The sequence below is a fragment of the Rhipicephalus sanguineus genome, chromosome 8 (assembly GCF_013339695.2).
Source record: "Rhipicephalus sanguineus isolate Rsan-2018 chromosome 8, BIME_Rsan_1.4, whole genome shotgun sequence".
NCBI classification, from domain to species: domain Eukaryota; kingdom Metazoa; phylum Arthropoda; class Arachnida; order Ixodida; family Ixodidae; genus Rhipicephalus; species Rhipicephalus sanguineus.
This window is the reverse complement of record NC_051183.1, coordinates 110,632,840-110,654,530: the sequence shown is the minus strand read 5'-3', so window position 1 is coordinate 110,654,530 and position 21,691 is coordinate 110,632,840. Positions and strand designations below refer to the sequence as shown.

The following is a 21,691-nucleotide window of genomic DNA, read 5'->3' as shown; positions in this document are numbered from 1 at the left end:
AAAAAATATTGCTGTTTTTTTTTTCGCTGAGAAAATCTATAGTAACTGCATTTCCTTATTCCTTTCTGATAAATAGCGAAGACCTTGGCCGCTAGAAAATTGCAAATATTTACTATCTCGCAGAAAGAAATTATTTCAAATGTTATGATCTTTATCCCTTCGACAAAGCTTTCTTTCGTGTACTTCTTCACGTATTTGTTTCATAGGTAATACGCTTATATATCAATAAAAGGTACAGAAAATTAGGAAACTGATTTGTCGCTTGCACCTTCGCAGTGCGAACTAATCAGATACTTCGAATATACCTGTGAGACGACCGAGGCCACTACAGACGACGGGTACATTCTAGAAGTGGACAGGGTGGGCCTTATCGCACAGCATAATAATGCATCAACAGAAAGCAGCACCAATCGTAACCCGATTATACTGGCGCCAGGCATACTCTCAGATTCGGGCTCATGGTTCGTCAATTACCCCTCGCAGAGTGCAGGTAAGTAAAAGATTTGTGGCATATCTTCATTTTTAAGGCAATGCAAAGCTAAATACGGTGGCTAAGCGGACTTGTTGTTATTCTTAAAGTTATTCCTAAACATCGCACAAACGGGACATGAAAGATACCACACTACACAGGCGCTGACTTTAAACAAAGATTTATTGCGCGTTCAGCGCCTGTGCAGCGTGGTATCTTTCATGTCCCTTTTGTGCACTGTTTAGGAATAACTATGCAAAACTAAACTCTCACGCCTCTCGGGTAGTGATGCAGAACTATCGGTAGACTATCGATAGTATCGATAGTTTCTTTGAAACTATCGATAGTTGAAACAAACTATCGATAGTACTACTATCGATAAACTATCGATAGTCCAATCGGTAGTACCATCGGTAATATTACTAGCGATATCACTGCCACGCGCGTTTATTGCTTTGTTTCGATGTGTTCGGGTTTCATATCCACAGACTGTTAGCAGCGTTTGACGCAGACCGCACCGCAATGTTTGAAAAGCTTCGCGATTGCATGACATTTTAAGATTACGCGCCGAACGCGAATAATCAAGTTTATTCGAGAGCTTCCGCGAGAACCAACGATAACGCTGGAAGGTTTGATGACTGATGTATAACAGACGAAGCGTTCCACCGATCATTAGATTACTCGACGGCCGGCGACTTTTCTTGCCGCAATCAGTGCGCAGCGTGTATCGCTTGTATTCTGAGTTTTGATTTTCTGGGCACAGGTTCGACCAAAAAAAGAGCTTCATATTTCCCAGTCTTGCTGCAGAATTCTGCACTGTCACAACCACGTGACAAACTATCCATAGTGGTGCGAATAAGGATGGTTTTGCTGGCTGGCCAAATTGCCAATATATTCGCGATAGCCTAATATCAGCTTCGCTTAATTCATGAGGAAATTTTTATGGAGAGAAATTATTTCCGCAGTGAAAATGGCGGCATATGTCCATCAATATTTTTTTATTGAAAAGCAACCAGTTACATCTTACAATTAACAAACTTAGTTCTTAATAACTTTTTTTTAATTTGAAATCATCAAATGCAATATAAAACTCCCGCCGCATACTTCTACCCCATATAACGGCTTCCTTTCCGCCACAGCCTGTTCCTCTGTCTCCAATATGTACCACGCGCGCTGGGAACCAAATTTATTAGATGCGAAGCAGCTTTTGCTCGGGGCTGTGTCCGTAGGTCCGTAGTTCCATTGGCGACCGTCCGCTTTCTACCACCTAGCATAGCCATCTGAGCGCGCGCTTGCGCCAAGGAGAAGTCTTCCTGCTCTTGTTCTTCGACCGCCTTGATGACGATACGTGCAGAGCACTTTAGGGGCCCGGGCTGTTGTACGCTGTCCTAGCTTTGCGTAACGCAGACAAAACCATGTGTGCTGGCACGCGCTAGCGCGTTTGGGCCTGTGTAAGGGGCTGGGTAAGACGATGTGGCCTCTCCCCCTTACACTCTCTCAGCAATCATGTGATGGCGTCGGGGAACGAGATTCTGCGATGAACCCGCGTGGTGTACTTAAACAAGAGTTGGGGAGGACTAACAGGAACAGCAACAGCAGTGATTTCATGGTGGGCTCCACTTGCAAGGACGCGTTAACATCGGGCAAGGTGCCCATGATGAACGGAACTTTAAGTCGACCCATGCGCTGCTTCGCATCCCCACATGGTTCCCTTTAGTGGGAGATGATGTAATTTTTTTCTGCAGTGAGTTCGCGCTGTTGATTTTAAAATATCGATAGTACTTACTATCGATATCACTATCGATAGTATCTTTTACCATCGATAGTTCGATAGTGACCCAACTATCGATACTATCGATAGTACCATCGATCGTTCTGCATCACTACACTCGGGTCGGAGACGACTTCTAGTCTTCTCGAAATGGATGCGCTCACATCAGGTGCATTGTGCATGTGACCTCACAGTTTACAAAGAAAGAAGAGGACAAGAAAGTGCGACGGCCATCTTGAGGCGTGAAAGCCTCACATTTAGCAAACAAATGGAATGAAGAATAGAACGCACGTTTTAACGCGACAGCGTTAAAGAGCTCGTCTCGCAGAAATTCCGGTGTCAGCGTCGGCGTCGTTGGTTGCCAGCGAAAAATCAGCCTTGTCCTTGAGCGAGGATTTGAGATAGATCGAAATAAATAAATAAATAAATAAATATTAAAAAACTTCGACTCGAGTACGAATCGAACCCAGGCATTCTGCGTCTTAAGCAGGCATTCTACCACAGACCGACGCTATTTCTTGGAACTGCTTCCGAAAAAAAACCCTAAACGAATTTCATGCGCGATGCGAGGAGTCTCCTTATAGCACGTAATGTTGCGTGTGCTAATCATAATAATATCTGTGGTTTTACGTGCCAAAACGACGACATGAGTATAAGGCACGCCGTAGTGGAGGGCTCCGGAAATTTCGACCATCTGACGTTTTTTTTTTAACGTGCACCGACATCGCGCACCGAGAACGAGCACCGACAAGGGCCTCTAGCATTTCGCTCCCATTGAAATGCGACCGCCGCGGCCGGGATCGGACCCGCGACCATCGGATCAGCAGCCGAGTACCGTAACCGTTGCACCAACGCGGCGGACATGTTGCGTGGTAGAAGCGCAGCATCGCGCAAGACTCCGAGACATGTGAACTGCACAACGACAGCGTGGTTTAAAGGCCCACCCATTAAAAAGCACTCGCCTGTCACGGTAAAGCAAGTTGCAATAAGTACAATGTTGTCGCCCGTCACGGTAAAGTAAGTTGCAATAAGACGGCTCGTTCGCTCAGGAAAAGCTCGCGAGAAGGCGCACTCGCCCGCGAGAGGCAACGCCACCTGCGCTTTTTCCGAGTGGCAAATAAGACGGCGCGTTTGCTCAGGAAAAGCTGTTTCAGCAATGGACGCTATCTGGGGTGGGCGCCGGACGCTGTCCGCGACTAAAGTCCCTTAATACAGAAAGTAGCGACACTCTCCTCTACTCTGGCGCCTTCCTCCTCTATATCCTCTCCAACAGGGCGCGCCTCCTCCATATCATCTCCCAACCGACCGGTGTGCTGGCCTCGGCCCTCCTAGGCACGGGTACTAATTGATAGCGCCGGCAAAAAATGAAAACACAAGAAAAAACAGAATGCTTCGCCCGCGTTTCCCGTGCGACGGCCCAAGGGGCGCTCCGGAAAGTGCCGAGACGAGAGGCCGGAGAGGAGGGCGCATGGTGTGGCGGCTCAGTAAAAAGAAAGACGGTACTTTCAAAAAAAAAAAGCCCAGGGACTTCATCCGCGACGCTGTCTGTAGCATTGAGAGGACGCTGTCTTCTCATTGCTGTTGACCTGTCCCTATGGAAACACAGGTGCTTTGCAGCTCCCCAGGTTTCACGTTAGTGGAGCTGTTTTAGATGCGAAGCAGCTTTTGCTCGGGGCTGTGTCCGTCCTTCCCTCACGCGTCCGCTCCCCACTGCGCATGCGCCAACTCTTCCCCCTGTCCTCGCGTGATCGCGAGGAGGTGGGGTGGAGGACGTGGCGTGAGCGCTGCCTCCGCTTCGTTTCTCCTCTCCCGTTTCTCTCGCTCTCCGCCACAGCTGTGCGCTCGTATATAATGCGGGGCGCGCTCGCTCCTGTTGCACTCTCCTTCGCAACGGCGCTATGGATGCTCGCGAAGCTCAACGTAAACGGCAACGCCGCTATGGACTTTCGCGAAGCTGAACGTAAACGGCAACGCTGGCAAGCGAATCTCGAACCTGCGAGGCAACGCGAAGCCGAAACGCAACGGAAACAATCATCGAGCTGGACGGGGGGGGGGGGGGGTTACATAGCTGTACACAACATATACGCCGCTCCACACACAAATGAAGCATACACGGAAACATGCAAATAGAACAACAATGGAAACACGAGTGAACACCCGGCGCTGCTTCGCAGTGCCCACATGGGTTCCCTTGGAGTGGGAGATGGTGTAGGTTGTATTTAACATGTAAAGCGGGTTGTAGCCGAGGTCCACCAAAACTCCAGTGAACGTATTTCCGTCACGGAAAATGACGTCCGAAAAAATACCACGCGATCAGATGCCAAAGAATAAAATGTGCATTCAACTGGGAGTTCGAGCCCACAACCTCTCGGTCCGCGACAAAGATGTCGGGCACGCTATCCACTGCACCACGGTCACACACTCTGGAGGCATTACAAACTCACCTTTTATAGTAACAACTTGATGTGGGCTAGTTGGTTCATAATTAGAACAAATAAAGTAACAGCGCGAATGAAACAAGGACGACAAAGGAACGAAGACCACGGGACAAGCGCTGTCCTCAGCGTTGTCCCGTGGTCTTCGTTCCTTTGTCGTCCTTGTTTCATTCGCGCTGTTACTTTATTTGTTCACCTTTTATATCTCAGGCTTTCCTGTCACAGTGCTCTTGGTCGGCTAAATAATTGGTCGGCGGGGTGCTGTCGCCGTCTGCGAGCGGTAAATGAAGTAATGTATTATGACCCTGGCCTCCGCGATTAGCTCCGGCAACGCGTCGTTGCTATGCGTGCGTCCCATTCGGCGCGTTTTTCAATAGAAGTGCAATTTTGTCAACGCCTTAACACGCCGCAAGGTGACCTTATCCCAAGCCTCGGCCTTGCTCGTAGCATCCATTCATATTAAATACAGCTCTGCGACGCGCGCCGGCGTTGCCTCGCTGTAACACAATGATCCCCGCTTACGCTCTCCGCGAGAGAAACGGAGAAGGAACTTTATTAGAAAATCAGTCAATGCACGTCAAGAGAAAGTCTACTTCCTCCGTCGGCCCTAGCTGTCGGCGGGAATTCCGTGAGATACGGCAGCAACAACGGCTTGACTAATGATGTCCTGCGGGACTTTGGGGTCTGGGCTGCAGAGAAGGGCTTCCAAGGATTCTAGAGTGTGCGCGCTCGCCCCGAGAAAAATCGCGGCCGCACTAGAGGGTAGATACGACACGCGTTGCGTTTCCCCTTACACCGCGGGGGCTACTCGCCACCACGAAATACTTTAGCGCCAGTTACAGACCCATACGTTCCCTACCCCCTCTTTCCACCATCTCATATTCCCTGAGATATATCCCTCCCCTTTATGCATTTTCTGCAAACAAAGGGCCAATCTCGGTCATATCATGTGAGTTTGTACTCGGCACCCACCACCTAACTCACTAAACATTAATAGTAAGGAGTAGCGGGCGGCTGCCATGTGCAGCTCGGTGCCCGAGGTCCAGGACCAGATCCTGGATTGGGCCCACAGGGTAGCGGAGACCTACGCCGGCTAGGCTCCTCTGCTCCCTCCAGCACCACACCCTTCCCTCTTGGGAGAAATAAAGTCTTTCTCCTCCTCCCTCTAGTCCTGTCGTGATGTTCAAGCTCTTTAACATGCGGTGACATGCTGCATGCCCAAGTAATGCATCCACTCAGCGATGCTCTTTTGACTGTGACATCGCTTTCTCAGATTACGCTCTCACCAGTAACTGCTAGAGCTACACTACAGTTTAATCATTGATCATCGGCGTTAGTCCTCGGGATGGAGATGTGCCACTAAGCGTCAACGAGGGTTCATCCACGTTAAACGGTGGTGTCGCTGCCAAAACACAAGAGACATTGCGCGAGCTCTCTTATATCAATGTACTGTAAACATCGAACTGCTACTGTAAAGACACGTTTTACTTTCGTGTTATACCGATTACTATGGTGGAGGGATCAACCGTGTTTTTTTTATCGGTGACTGCCGCAAGTTGAAGATTTTCATGTTCCACACTGACAGAATGTCGATTGTCATAATTTGCAGGCTTCCTTCTGGCTCAACGTGGCTATGATGTATGGAGCATGAACACTCGGGAGATTGCACATCGCTCTCGCCACAAGACTATGAGTCAAAAAGACGACCGGTACTGGCAGTGGAGGCAAGGCACACTTATTATTGTTCCTAAACTTATGTTTTGAGCTAAATATTGCTACTCATTAACACAGAAGGGTAGATATTTCCGTATTTCACGATGCAAACAATATTACTTGCAGATGTTTAGCGCTCCATTTTTATGGTCGTTTTTTTTTGCCTGAAAGGCTGCAGAGGTTATATTTAATAACGTTATCAGTACATCAATGGCGTTTAAATGGCGTTCAAATTTTAGTAAACATTAATTTACTAAAAGCGCTCTCTTTAATTAATACCTCCGTCTAATAATGCATACACGATTAATTGCATCTTCTTAGTGCGCACCATTCAAATGCTATCGCTGGGCATGCAAACATTTTCCAATAAATTGAAAATGCACAGCAGAAAACCGGGGCAGACTGGCTTGTAGGGAGCTTTCTACAGCAATAAATCTCATTCTCTAGCTCTCTAATGTTGTTACGAATATTCATTTTTCTAGAAGATACTCCGGCGCGCACTAAATTGCAAGTGGGGATTTCCCTACTTCTGGGAGCGTGTTTTATAATTTTATTGACTATTTAATGTGTCACTACGGTGTTAACATTTGCCGTAGGGTGGCCTGGCGATCCTTTTTACATATTTTTTTTCTTTTCAAGCGAAGCTTGTATTGAGTGTTCTGTGAAGCTGGTGATGATGGTGATGATGATGATGACGAAAAACCTCCGTCACCCACAGCGGACGCGCACCAAAGAACTAAATATGAAACTTAAATGAATTTTATTTCCGGTGTTGGGGCTTTAAACCCGCTTCCCCCGCCCGAAAGCGATTGCCCTGAACCCTAGGCCACGTACCCATGCTTGCCCAATGTGAACTCTACTGAGGCATAGAATGCGCTCTACCAACGTTGCAGAAAAAACATACACATTTGGTAAAATGTTACCCCTTGCTATGGGAGTTTCATTGAAATATTTCCTGTTGGCGGACTGCAAGCAATCTGCTGGGCAACGCGTACGTTGATATCAGGAATTGCACATTGCAGGAAAATACCAACTTCGAGAAAAATTATTTCGTAACGCGCGTTTCCGTGATTGCGTGAAAGAGAGAGAGAACAGTTGGAAAGAACATGAAAGACGTCATGCCAGTGATGCCAGTTCAGCCCAATTCAGCCTATGATAGAACTCAACGCTTGCGTTAGGAGAGCATTGTGCAATGCGAAAGAAAGAAAGAAAGAAAGAAAGAAAGAAAGCAAGAAAGAAAGAAAGAAAGAAAGAAAGAAAGAAAGAAAGAAAGAAAGAAAGAAACGCAGTAGGTCGGGCAGTCCACGCACAAGATTCGCTTTCTCCCAGTTCCCCGTTAGGGCAAGGGCTGCTGAATTGTATACATAAGTTTTATTACATGTGGCCAAAAACAGGCGAAATCACTTAAACACATCAGTAAAAAATGAAAAAAAAAATTATTTTTAGGAAAATTACGAAGGCCAGTGAAGTGCGCTTTCCATCAAGGACATCTGTAACTTACGTTTTTTTTTTATTATTTTCATTATCCCCTCGTTTCAGCTTTGACGAAATCGGTCGTTACGATATCGCTGCCGTCATCGACCTTGTATTGAATGTCACCGGGAGAAGCAAAGTGACGCTTCTCGTATTTTCTCAAGGCACGGCTGCAAGCTTGATTCTTCTTTCCACGAGGCCGGAGTACAACGAAAAGGTGCGCGTTGCTTAAAACAGCTACGTCGGGAGGTCGTGTTGGAATATAGCCAGTGAAAGTGTTCTATAGGCACAGGAGTGTCGGTCTACTTCAGCGCAATAGCATTATGAAGGCGAAGGCTGGTGTAATTCGACCTGACCGTGTCGCGTTATGTGTCACTTCATGGGCAAACTTATTTTTTTGTGTCCCTGTGGCTGGACCACTGTGGACTGGACTTCGCCAATTGCAGCGTTGTTACATGAGTGGACGTTGTGTATTGTTTTCAGCATATACGGCGTTTGTGTGATTGCATTTTATGAGGGCTACAGTGTTATGCGTCTGGACTGTATATTGTGTTCTTTGTCGTGTCGCTACGTGAAGAGGCTCACGTGAACTCTCCCTGGGTGCTCTTTTATGTTATTTTTTTAATTGTTTTGATTTTCACGTATCCTATTATGCGTTGAAAGGGGTAGCCGGCACTACGTAAAAGCGCTAACATCTCCTAATCGATTTATAATTGAAAGTCACACTTTCACCACAAGGGCAAACCAAGGAATGCGATAGCAACAAATTGGTATACTACACGAAGCAAGGCTAGCAGCTCAGTCATTTACCATGCCAGCTGTGGTGATTCAACAAAATGCTGGCGCAAGGAAACGCGGCCGCTGCAGCGAGCGATACGACCTTCGTGCTCTTTTTGTCGACAGCGTAAACTCTGCGATGGAATACAACACATAAAAAGTTGCGAGACGTCTATCTCTAAAGATATAAGGTACAAGCCGTATACCTCTAAAGGCATACGGCTGATACTGCACGCGCGACCGCTGGCGACCATGACCACCCGAGCGAAGTACGCCGTTTCTACTGGAGCCAGACACCACCACCCGGTACCGTTCAGTGCGCCTTTCGCGCAACGTAAACGGCCGGCGCGTTTCCTGTCCGCTTGAGCCGCGATTGTCGGCTGCCTTCGCACGCTTTCACTAGCGCATAGAACATACGACGCACGCGGCGATGTTATATATTTCGAATTTATACGGAACACCACGGCGAAGGCGACGGCGGAAATGCGCCAGCTGTGTCCATATACTAAAACGCGTTCTTGGGCTAGTTGGTGCACGGTCTGACAAACATTTGGAGGCACAAAGGAACGAGGACAAGAAATGACAGGACTGGTGCCAAACTAACAACTGTTTCATTGGAAAGAACATTGCATTCCATGTAGCTTCACGCGCATGCGCGAGTCACATTGACAATCACCGTAACAGAATGACAACCTACTTTGAGTTATCAAGACTTGTCTAAAAAGTGTAATTCGTTGCGATATAAATTCAAGGAATGCACACTAACACATTGGGCACCCTTCTTATTTATGCAAAAAGCCTCCAACAATCCTCTGGCCACCTGGTTTCGACTTTTCCCAAGCACCCTGGTTTCCGAAAACCGGGGCGCGCATGCGCAGGACTTGCAGTGCGAAGGCAAGTGTAAACCAGATACATTGTTAAGGGAAGCTTCATGTTCCTTTAATCGGATATTTAAACATCGACCAGTCTGGCCAATGTATGTCCTACCACAACTGAGGGGTATTTCATAAACCACCCCAACTACGCATGGGCAATACGGTTTTACATGCTGTATGTCACAGGCGGCCTTGTTGTTTTTCTCAGACACACGGGCGCATAGCCGCGAGAGCTTGTTAGGGGCGCAAAACACCACGGGAACAGGCCTGTAATTTCTTGTCCTCGTTCCTTTGTGCCTCCAAATTATTGTGTCCATATACTTGCTATCGCAAAACTCACAGGGTCCCTTACGCACTCCTCTAGGACGACTGGAAGGCGAACGTTTCTTTTTTTTCTCAGTCGATGTATTGTTCCAGCCACACCACCCTCCGAAAGCTTTCTGTACCTTACATGGTTTTGCATTGCCTCCAGGATCGCAGACACGTCACCTGGTTTTGCACAGCCACGTGTCATATGATGACATCATCTTATAACGGCACGTCAGGTCACTGTCACGCCATATTGACTTCACAAATTTTGGCTATCTGTGACGCCATGCCATGATGATAATTTTTTTTGCATCACGCGTTTGACGCCGCCGACGTGGGAAGCCGGTCAATTTTCGCGTTTGACGAGGCATCTAAGGCTTTTGCTCTAATAAAATTTTCATAACGTGAACTTTACCCAAGATCGCATTGCAACACTGCTCCCCACGTCGTGCATGTTCAATGTCACCAGCCTTATACTGTAAATGTTGACATGAGGCCCGTAGCCAGTGGGGTGGGGTTCCCTAGTGGCCTGGGCCTCCCCCCCTCCAAATTTTGATGGAAGGGGTTCTTTTACTGAAAGTAAGTAATGAAAATAGGTCTTTTTCTCGAATAGTAAAGGCCTTCAGCATTTGCCCCTCCGAAAAAAACTTCCTGGCTACGGGCACGGCTGACGTCTGTTAAGGTCAAATAAGAGAAATGATGGCGAACCTCCCTAGCTTCTGTATCTAAAAGTAGAATTCATGCAACCCGATGGTCGCGGGATCGAATCCCGGCCGCGGCGGCCGCATTTCGATGGAGGCGAAATGATTGAGACCCATGTATTCAGATTTACCTGCACGTATGGGGAAATTAAACCCCAAGGATTCTTATTATTGTAGAATTCATGCGAGGGGATATTTCTTCTACTACACCACAGAAGTATTTCGGTATCCAAATAGGCCGATTCGTCTATTCTGAGCACCAATTATTTAATTTCTGAAGTTTATAACCATCCATTATCTTGCTCTGTTTTCTGCAGATTAACCTACTTGTATCCTACGGTCCAGTGGCGAATATAACTAACATTGGATTTCCTATTCGTGAGGTCATAGCGATCTCTGATCCGCTATTCGTAAGTACAAGAATCATGGTGTGCGTTATTTTTTCTGCGGTCATGCGAGATAGCTCTGGTTGTCTACAGTTCTCCTCTCTTCGCCCCCGTAGGTATATATATATATATATATATGTGTGTGTGTGTGTGTGTGTGTGTGTGTGTGTGTGTGTGTGTATGTGAAGAGAGAGCTTCTTCATTAGCACTCAGTTTAATGCGATTTTTGATATATACAAAGAGAATTTTTTTCACTATGTTTAATAACATTATTGAAGAAATCATGCAGTTAGTTATACGTAGCATACACTACAGGGACAACATTTTATACATTAAACACACAACGTCGTGCATGAATACAATTACGTCCAGGGCAGCCTTCCCAGTTGTGTAGATTTGTATCATTGAATGAAATTTCGATGTCTAAAAGTTGCTCACTAGTATTTGGAATTTTAATGTAGGTAGCAATGAGTGCACCTTTTCTTTTCATTAATTAATACTGCACTTTCTTGCACGTGTTCAGGTTTGCTTATATTATATTTTGTCCTGTTTGCCCTTACTCAAAATAGTGTTGTAGTGCGTTATTATTATTATTATTATTATTATTATTATTATTATTATTATTATTATTATTATTATTATTATTATTATTATTATTATTATTATTAAACATCGTTGTAAACTTGTCGTCCATAAGTTTCCCTTAAAATGTAAGACTTTGTGGTATTAGAGGCGTAGTAGATTCTTCGTACTCAACGTATTTGCATTTGCGAAGTTCCCTGGAGAGCCTTCCGGCCCCTCCAAGTAAATGCGCCTATACTAACAGTGTAAGCACAAATTTTTGTTGAACAAATATTGGCGATTATAACGTCACACTACCCCGCATTGTTTCCTTCCGCATTGGTCATTAACTGTTTATAATTCGTCGAAATTTTCTGGCTCATGCACACAACACCTGTTCGTAACGCGATGCAACAAATGACGCAAAAATGATCAGTCGCGTAGTGACCACTTATGCACGACTGCGTAAAAAATTACAGAACACACTGTATTCCATGCAGAATATTTTTGACCAAATGGTTCTTCGCCATTGGTCAAAAATGTTTGTGCCATGGCTAATTATAGCAGCTGGCGAGATGAATTCATATGAGTATAATAAATATTTTCCACTGTAGTAGAGAGAGAGAGAAAGCTCTTTAATGAAAAACAGAGAATTCTGCCGGCGTACCTAAAGGAGCCTACATGCTACTCTCTATAGGGGAGGGTAGTGAGGACAGAAAGGCCCTAGGAGGGTTTCTCCTTCTCCTTTTCTGCCGCTGTAGTATAACAATGTTGAGCTGTTCCTGCGCGTATACAATGCTGTGAACGCAGCTTTGCTGAGAGAGCGGGAGAGAGAGAAAAAAAATTGGCCGCGTATCTGCGTGCTTCGCTGCAAATGTCGTGTAAAGACGATAGAAGAGGCGCTGTGTGAGATATGGACGCCATCTGGCAATACGTCGGGAAACATGAGTGCTGTGTTGCGTGCTGGTAGTCCCAGCGCAGCAGCAGGCGAAGACCGGCGGTGACCAACGCGACCGGCGGGGACGCCAGCCAGCCCGAAAACGCGGTTTGGCGCGAAGCGCTGAAGCAGAGAAACGTCCGCACTCAACGAGTACTCTCCACACACTCTTTTATTTACACGTCGCCTGGGTAAAACAGGAACGCCAGAGCGGCGCCCACAACCGGCAGCCTGAAGGCCGCCCACAACGCTGCTTTTTCGTTTTTTAAATATTTTTTTTCACCTTCTTGGCCTTCTCAAAACTAATGTTTTTCAACACCAACCCATGGCATTCGTACAGTGCAATACAGAACCGAAACCGAAACACAACAATGAGCTCGTGCGAAGGGCACGGAGGAAGGCAAATTTCAGCGCAGTCGCATTTTCAGCTTTGTTGAAACAGCGCTCACTAGATGACGACGAAGTAAAATAGGGCACAGGACAGGCAGCGCCTGTCCTGTGCCTTCACTTTGTCGTCGTCTAGTGAGCGCTGTTTCAACAAAGATGAACGCATACCAACTCGCTCAAGCTTCCATTCTTATGCATTTTCAGCGCAGCTTAAGAAACTAGGGTCCTTAAAATTACGTATGTATGCATTTTCTATTAAAGGAACACGCCACCTAATACTTACCTAGTGATGTTGCACCTCAGATATGCGTGATATTTACTTTTTGATCGACAACGTTCACAAGTATGAACAGCCATACCAGTTCAAGACGGCTGGCCCTTGGGCAAGTGGTTCAACTTTGGCCGAGTGGCTGAATCGAGCAGGGTTGCCGTTGGTGGCTACTTTGCGCCAAATTGGCTACTTTACGACCCAGTCTGGCGACCAAAATTTCAGGTTGGCGCCATGGCTACTTTCTGGCTACTTTGAACCTCTATTTTAGCGCATTCAGTAGCCATTTTTTCTCATTATCTGCAGATAAAATACCGAGCAAGCCTGACGACTACCCTTTTTTTTATTGAAATAGAAAATAAATGAAGGAGTTGTTGTCACCATTGCTTCGTGACGGCTACCCCTTTCCACATAGTTGTTAGGATAACAAAATAAATAAAAATATATATATATACATATATAGAGTCCTACAAGTTCGTTTCCAAGCTTTTCTGACGCGTCAGCCAGTGTATACGCGTGTCCTAGCCCCGCCATGAGTCTGGTGCTCATCGACGCACCTGAACGCAACGCGCAGTGCGCCTGCCGAGACGGAATGATGAAGTTCTTGTTCGCCTAGTCAGTGTCTCACACCCATTATGGGGGATCGGCCAAGAATTCGGGGGTTTTATGAATTTAAATAAAAATTAGGAAATTGGAAATATAACTTACAAATTAAAGATGAAATTTAAGTACGCCTTTTGGCAGATCAAAACTGACGAAATTGCGCGCATGTTGGCATACGCGTGGCTAGCGCGCTGTTCACGCTGCCCGCCATCGGTGCCGACGCTATACGAGCCAGTTTTATAGTGCTGACGCACAGCGTGTGTTCTCGTGTGACTTTGACAAAAACAGAGATCCGGTACAAAATGAAGCTGGACCGGTCATCTTCGAGCAGATATCACTTCTTGAAGCTGGTCGTGCTTGAAGTCGCAGACTTCAAGCACGACCTGCTTTTACGATTAATATTCCTACTGAATGGCTGGCTGGAATGTTCCAATCTTACTCTGCCTCTGGCAATTACTCTATTCTATATAGGCTGTATGCAGGTAATTGTTCATTTATTTGCAACTTGCTTATGGCTTGAAGACCAAGCATGAGGAGAAAAAAAAACTGTGTTCGTATGCTATCTTATTGTTGGCACAAAATGGTATTTATTGTTCAATAATAAAAACTCTTTTCATATTACCGCTTTTCTGCTATTTGGCTACAAGTTTGGCGATAAGGTTAAAAGATGTGGCTACTTTGGCTACTTTTAGCTTCAATTCTGGCTCCTTTTCAAATCTACCCAACGGCAACCCTGGAATCGAGGGACGTGCCGACAAACAGAAAGACAGAAAGACAGACCAAAATTTCTGCGTTTAAGTTCCCCAAGAAAGACTATCGTCTTTAATAAACAGCGCTGGTCGTGTGTGCTTCTTTGCCATCCGTGTTGCATTTTGCGCTATACAAGTCAACTCAAGGTGAATCAAGACCAGCTATCCCGGCTGTCAATTCAAGGAAAACTTCGCCACAGTTGATTGTTTTCCATCGTGCAGCAGACAGTCGCCATTGTCGAAAGCGGGGGGCTCCGCCCCCCTAACTTTTCTCAGTGGGGGGTGGGGGGTAGGGGCAAGCGCTTGCCCCCTCCCCCGCCCCCCGGTAGATACGCCTATACGCCTATGCATCAATCTTTGGCAATGGAGGGAAAGAGGGCAAGTGTGACCTTGGCCCTCACCCTCTCAGTAAATATGCCTGCGCGAGCGGCAGAAGTTCAGACTTGCTTCGATGAGAACTGGGCTGATATAGCAATAAAGGTACTGTTTCTATTCGAATCGGCCATTAACTGTTTATGAGTGGCCAAAATCTTCTGGGTCGTCCCAACGGCGCCTGTGCGTACCCCTATGCAGCGAAAGGCGCGAGAACGCCTCATCACATAGAAGATCAGTAATACATACTAATATAGGATTAGTTATATGGCACGACAATGAGTTATTTCTGATACTGCCGCTTTTTGCCATTGGTCCTTTGCAATTGGTCAAAATGTTCCGCCCAAGTCGCCAGCGTGTCACGTGGTTTCATAAAACCGCGAAAATTTACGCCGCCTAAATAGCGTGTACGCACTAACTATCGAACTAATATACCGACCAACACCAAGACTCAGCTAAGTTGCACTGTGTCTCGTTTCCGAATGAAAAATGGCTTACCAGCGGTCGCTTTCGCAACAGCTAGCCACAGTATCTGGGACGCGCGGATTTATTGGCCCGTAATAAATATTTTCATGGATATTAACACGCTGTTGCACGGTTCGCGCCCGTAGGCGACATCGTTCTTTGAAGTCATCTTTCCTGAAAGGCGTTTATTTAACGCCTTGATAGAAGCCGCCGCGGTTGTTGCAAACCACAACATCAAAAGTAAGGCGAAGCAGATTTCGGAGCAGCTGGCGAAATTTTATTCCCGGTGTTCTAATTTAGCTCGGCCTATATAAAATACTTAACAGTTCTACACGCTCAACTACTCACGGCAGCCAAGGAGATAGAGCGGGAAACGCTGCGTGTTACAAAAAATTACACCATCTACCGCTAAAGGGGACCATGAGGCGATGCGAAGCCGGAGCACTTGCACGATCGCGTTCGTTGGCGTTCGCTGGGCATGCTACTGACCTTGCGTCGTGGAACGCGAAGAGGAACACTACGCGCGTCGTGTCTTCCCTCTAGACTGGCCGGTAATTCTCACAGGGCGTGCGGAGAACGCAGTCGACAGGCGCGCGAGAGAGATGCAGCGTGGGAGAGGAGAGAGAGGGGAAGGGGACGCGCATGCGCTGGCCCTCATCGCGGCGCTGCGCCGGAGAGAACTTCGGCATGTCCAGCCCCCATTTCAGAGGAGCCATCCGAGGCAAGCGCTGGACTGAACGCGCGCAGCGCTCTACCACTTGAGGGAGAGGAGACTAGAGGAGGAGAGTAGCGTATGCGCCGTGAGAGCAGAAGCGAGAACGCAGGAGAGGCGCAAGCAGGTGCTGGTAGAGAAGTGGAAAGAGTAACGCGCAGCTGTTGGAGAGAGCGAAGGAGGAGAGTTGCGCATGAGTGGTGTGAGTGCGGACTACTACGCCGCGTGCGGATTACCACGCCGCGTGACATACTCCCGAGCAAGAGATACTTCGCATCTAAAAAATTAAGGCATTTCCGGTTAAGAATGAGTGTAAATCTTCTACGATGAACATAAAGTTTGCTCGTTCCTGCCCACGCTTGCGTCACCGGTGATGTAATTGAACCATAGTAGAAAACAGTGCAATATAAAAAAGACAAAAAGGGACAAAGAGGACTTGTCTTCGCTGTATTGCGCTGTTTTCTACTATGATCATGTACCAACAAGCTCACGTTCATACGCTTTTAAAATGTACTTTGACGTCAGGTGGGACGGTATGAGTACTAGATGGAATAGACTGACGTCACAGAGCAACTTGTCAGCGGTAGCTTCCTCCGTACTGCTTCAGTGCAAGGCGTGAAAGCGTCGCATAGGCGGCTCGCACCGCAGGGAACCTACCGCGCGTCGTGGTGGCGAACCGGACTGCAGAAGCAGGGTATACGTTATAAAAATCCGTTATGCAATTACGTGACAGTTGTGTTAAAATAAAACTTCGCCTCAGCTGTTTGTTTGCTGGTGTGCTGCTGACAGTGACCCCTCTCAAACCTGAGGTGGGGGGGAGGTGCTTAGCCCCCCGACTTCGGACAGGAAGGGGCGGGGCAGCGTCCCCCTTGCCCCCCCCCCCCCGGTTGATAACGCCTATGGCTACAACAACTGGCTAGATCGATTTCTAACGCCTTAAGCAGACCCTTCGGAAATGCATGTGCGTACTATCTAAAGTATCTTTCCTTGTAGCGCACATAAAACCAGGACATATGTAGGCACACATAGACACACAGGGCGCTACATTTGTCCCTTATTTTATGTGCGCTACAAGGAAGCCTACAGAATATGTGTTACCAACAAGCCCGCATCGCATCCTTCGTCTATTATCTAACCACCCAATTATCATTGAATACGAGATGTCAACCTGTTCCATGATTTTCATATAATATGTCTATTTCAATTTCCAAAGTTTTCTTAGCGCGGAAATTAAAATTGGTTATTTAACGGTGATCAAATATCTTCGAAGACCTATAACGACTTTGATAAGAAGTTCCTATGGTTGGACGAGGTTAAACCTTCGAGCTATAGCTTGTGAGCGTCAGGGCTCCTCCTTCGCCCACCGTGCATGATTCTGCCAAGTCGCCTGCCACACAGCCATTCTTGTAGCAGCAACAACCGCATCTACAATCGCACCACAAGACAACATACACATGCAGCTCGGCGCGAATGCGCAGTGAACTTGGATGCAGCTAAGCCAGCGCCTCTGCCGGTGGCGGCGCGAAAGACTGGCCTCGAGCCATGGCCTCCTAATTTTTTACACTTTTTCCTTGGCTTCCAAGGGGGTTGTCACTTTTGTTGTAACCGACTGTAGCGTTTCGCTGAAGCTCTTTGGCTGGCGTTTGGACAACACGCGAGGCGCGTGGGACGACGCACGTGACCAACGCGCTGATGCACTGGAGAAAAGTCGGGGTGAACTCGTCAGCGATAATATGACGCCATCTCGCGGGCTATGTGTAAACAATCTGCTCCAGCGCTGACGCCGATCAGGCATGACCTTGGCTGAGCTTGAATGTCAGATTCAAGAAACGAGCCGTCTTCTATGTTTGTTCCTGGAGGAGTAGAGCTATCGCTCTGAAAATAAATAAAATGCATTTGCTTGACCAATAAACACTTCGCAATTCAGCAAATATAACTGCAAATTAAACTATGCCTTTTAGGGCATGATACCACTTTTGCTCTCAGAATCTGGTAAAAAATACAGGCAAAGAGCTTTCACAATGAACTTGCCGAATCGGTGCATCCTGCAACGTCCACTACAAAGATTTCAGAAACTAGCGAAGAGAAAAAACGATGAAAAAAATAGAATATAGGCTGTACTAATGCGCTCGTCCCATTAAATTACAGTTTTTTTTTTTTTGTCGTGCTCAGTTGTACACATGAACTGAACACGAGAAAAACAGCATACTAAGAGATAGCTAGATAAGCGCACTGCGCGCATACCCGTCTAATGTTTCCTTTTCTCTGCAGTGGCCTCACATAAGTAGAGGGCGTGGTGTTATAATAAGCACTTATTAAATTAAGTAAAATACCACTTGAACGAACGTCAGTTAAATCAACTATCAGTTGTACGAACTTTTTTTTAAATCCCCCACCGAAACGTCATTGGACCCAATGCTAACGCATGTCAGATTCACGAAATACAGTGCATAGCGCATTTCAGTTCTACGAACATATTTTGTGACACTCTCCAATGCCTCCCACGTCATATTAGTCACAGGTACAACCGCACTTCCTGGAGCATAACTTTACCGTGGCCTTCGCGATAAGTTCCGACTGCGGAACGCCCAACAACGCTTTGCCTGTTGAGGACTATGTCACCTGTGACTCTCGCATTGAGACATGCGCCACTCTGTCTACAGAGGTGATTGTAGCGAGCACCCTACCTAAGGAAGAAGTGGAGCAGGAGGAAGTAACCCTTGTTGAGGAAGTACGAATAAATTCAGCTAAAGAAGCACTGACGGACTTGGCACAAGCGAAGTCCTTCGCTGTCCAGCACGCTGGAGAAGGTTAATGAGAGCTTGGACACAGTACTCAATTCACGACCTTTGCTGTCCTAAGGGCACAAGTGCAGCAAAAGATTACTGCATTCTTCAAAACATGCTAAATAGGCAGAAATTCACATTCAAATAAGCAGCAGTGCGAATGTAAGCATTGGAATTTTATTTCAACTACTGATGTTTTATTTAGCTCTTGATAACAAGTTGCAGCATAGCTATTTCAGTTTATCAAACTTTCACTTTATCGAATTTTTTTCCTGGAGTCCATTGAAGTTTGTTCAAGTGAAGGTTCACTGTAATGTGATCAAAGCGCATGAATAACGAAAGAAACTGAAAGGAAAATTATTTGAACAGGGCGTGTCGCCGTAGCCAACGTTTCCACAAGTACGTGGACTCGATTCAGCAATTAGGGAGAAGCGCCAGTCGCGCTCGCTTCGGGTTGGCGCCCAGGCCGAAACTTGCTGCTTGGGCTCGCTTGGCTGTGGGTTCCGGTGCATTTCGAAACCTTCATTGCAGGGTGTCTGTAGGAACACTACTATTCTCACTGTATAACGCTACCAAAACAGTGATTCCTACGTTACGTTTTTTGTACTGTCAAATCAGAGAAGCAAGGAAAAGAAGGAAGGTTAACGAGACGCACGTCCGATTTGCTACCCTCCCTGAACTGGGTGATGGGATAAAGTGTCAAAAGAGAGAGAGTGAGAAGAAAAGAGAGGGATGGACAGAATCACAAGCACACTTGGGGGAGCGGTTGGAAGGGTAGCGCTAGTAGACACGGACTAGAGGAAGACACATGGACACACAGACGGAAGCGGAAGCACATCCAGTCTACAGGCGGTCACTCAGACCTGTTGATTTTAGGTATTTCAGTAACGCTTCAGTTCCCTTCTGCGCCCTCCAAGCCCATGCCCAAGGTCCTAAGATGTTGTTTACAGAAAATTTGAGGTCAGTTGGCCCAATAGCATCCGGAGCGGGCATCGCTGGGCGTCGTAGCGAGCGCAGCTTCACAGGACGGTTTCGATTGTCTCTTCCATTCCCCAGGAGTCGCTTTCAGAGGTGTCCGCCATACCGATGCGAAAGGAATACGCACGGAATACGTTGCGGTTTCGCCGTTGAATTTGGTTGACTTTCATTACGCCATAATAAATACTAAAGGGCGCTTTTTCTTTATCTCAAAGCTGCGGTGAGTTCTTTGAATTAATAGCTTCAATTGTCCGATTTAACACAACCGGCTGACTCCTCCAATTAAAAAGTTAAATAACTTATCTTTTTTAATTACTGCCCCAAATGATGTCTTAAAGCATCCGCCAGATGCCTGCCGCTACAGAAAAGACAATTGTGAAGGCAGCGAGCAAATACCGCATTTTCATTATTTTTGAGGATTTTGGACACATTTCTTGAACCACCCTGTATATGTACACCTGCGACTCCGCAAGCCGTAGTCCAGCGTTGCGCGAATAAGCCTAGGACAGATACTTATGATACGCACGTCATCGCACCGTAGCGTGCACTTTGTGGCGATGTGGCGATGCTCAAACGTGAGTGCCGACGTTGCGCCGAACCATGAGATATTCTTTACACGCCAGTGAACCCAGTGTGCTTGCTAAACCCATGATGTGCGCACAACTACTCCAATTCACACGAAGACGTCGATCCACTTCGTTACACTTCGCTAAGAGCAAAAAATCCGGCATAGCTGCTACAGGCTGACTGCTTCGCCTGAAATTGATTCGCACAAAACGTGCGATATGCCGGTTTCTTTTACTTACCGACCCTGGTAAGCTAGGCCTTCGGATTTTTTTAAACAAACAGGGCATCTCGTTCCAGTAGCTGTCTTCATATATTATTATGCATTGAAAACATATGTCCGTCCATGATATTCTTTCCAATGATGCCTTGCATTAAAACATGTGAATATTAAAAACAGCCATAGTATTTACGCCTTCTTTGCACTGTCATGAGGTAAGACGATTTCTTTTGGTGACGCAAGGGATCATTTAGTTTCCTATCCACGCGATCGCCTGATTGGCATTAGCTCACGAAATCATCCGCCATACCTAATTCATCTTGAAAACACACGAGGACGAAGACGAAGAAAACAACGGGACAGCGCCTGTCCCGTTGTTTCCTTCGTCGTCGTCCTCGTGTGTATGCGCTGTTTTCAAGATGAATACCAACCAACTTGCCCAAATCACCGTTTCCTAAACTGTATTTCTAGTACTGTGGGCTCTTTCCATTCTCAAAAGTTTGACCTAACATAACCGGCAGTGCTTGCCTCCTTGGTGACAGTATGTGTGTGTGAGGCAAGAGTGTTATCTTGGCATGTGCGGTATGGATTGTGCCCCGTGGACGTCAGACAGCTGTGTGGCTTCACGGAACCGTCAATAAAACAGCGCCTGTCCCGTTGTTTCCTTCGTCTTCGTCCTGGTGTGTATGCGCTGTTTTCAAGATGAATACCAACCAACTTGCCCAAATCAGCGTTCGCCATACCTAATGTTTAACACGATGACTTCATGTTTATCTACACAGCTGCTCGTAGACCCTTTGGGAGACAGCGGTTACTTATACCTACCAGAAGCCCCGAAGGAGCTGACGCAGTCCGTATGTGCCATCCTGCAAGGACAACCGTGCAGCCTCACCCTGTTACTGACGGTTTTGCTCAGTTCTGAGCAGCTGAACAAGGTAATATTGCTTCTTTCTGCCGGAACTTGTTTCATGGTGATTATAACAGTGAGTTAACGAAACGTACCTCTAGCGTTAACTAAAACGAATGCAGGAAATAACCGTTGAGGGCACCCGTTAAGCGTTTTGTGGCATTAGTTACACTGGCCTAGCCGAGCCAGTTTTGCGTGGCTCCTCAAGAGCGGTGCTGCGCATGCACGAGGATCAGTGATGTCACACAGCTGGCGCATCGGAGCCGGCACCTC

General features: G+C 46.7%; 1 protein-coding gene across 1 annotated transcript in view; it reads left to right on the top strand.

The window, feature by feature from the left end:
* The window catches only part of LOC119402303 (lipase 1-like), a 73,223-nt gene that overhangs the window by 15,711 nt on the left and 35,821 nt on the right, over positions 1–21,691 (top strand). Inside the window, exons 3-5 of the mRNA XM_049418328.1 lie at positions 484–490; positions 6,285–6,399; positions 7,928–8,078. Of these exons, the coding sequence (XP_049274285.1) occupies positions 484–490; positions 6,285–6,399; positions 7,928–8,078 (273 nt within the window). The remainder of the gene's footprint in view (positions 1–483; positions 491–6,284; positions 6,400–7,927; positions 8,079–21,691) is intronic.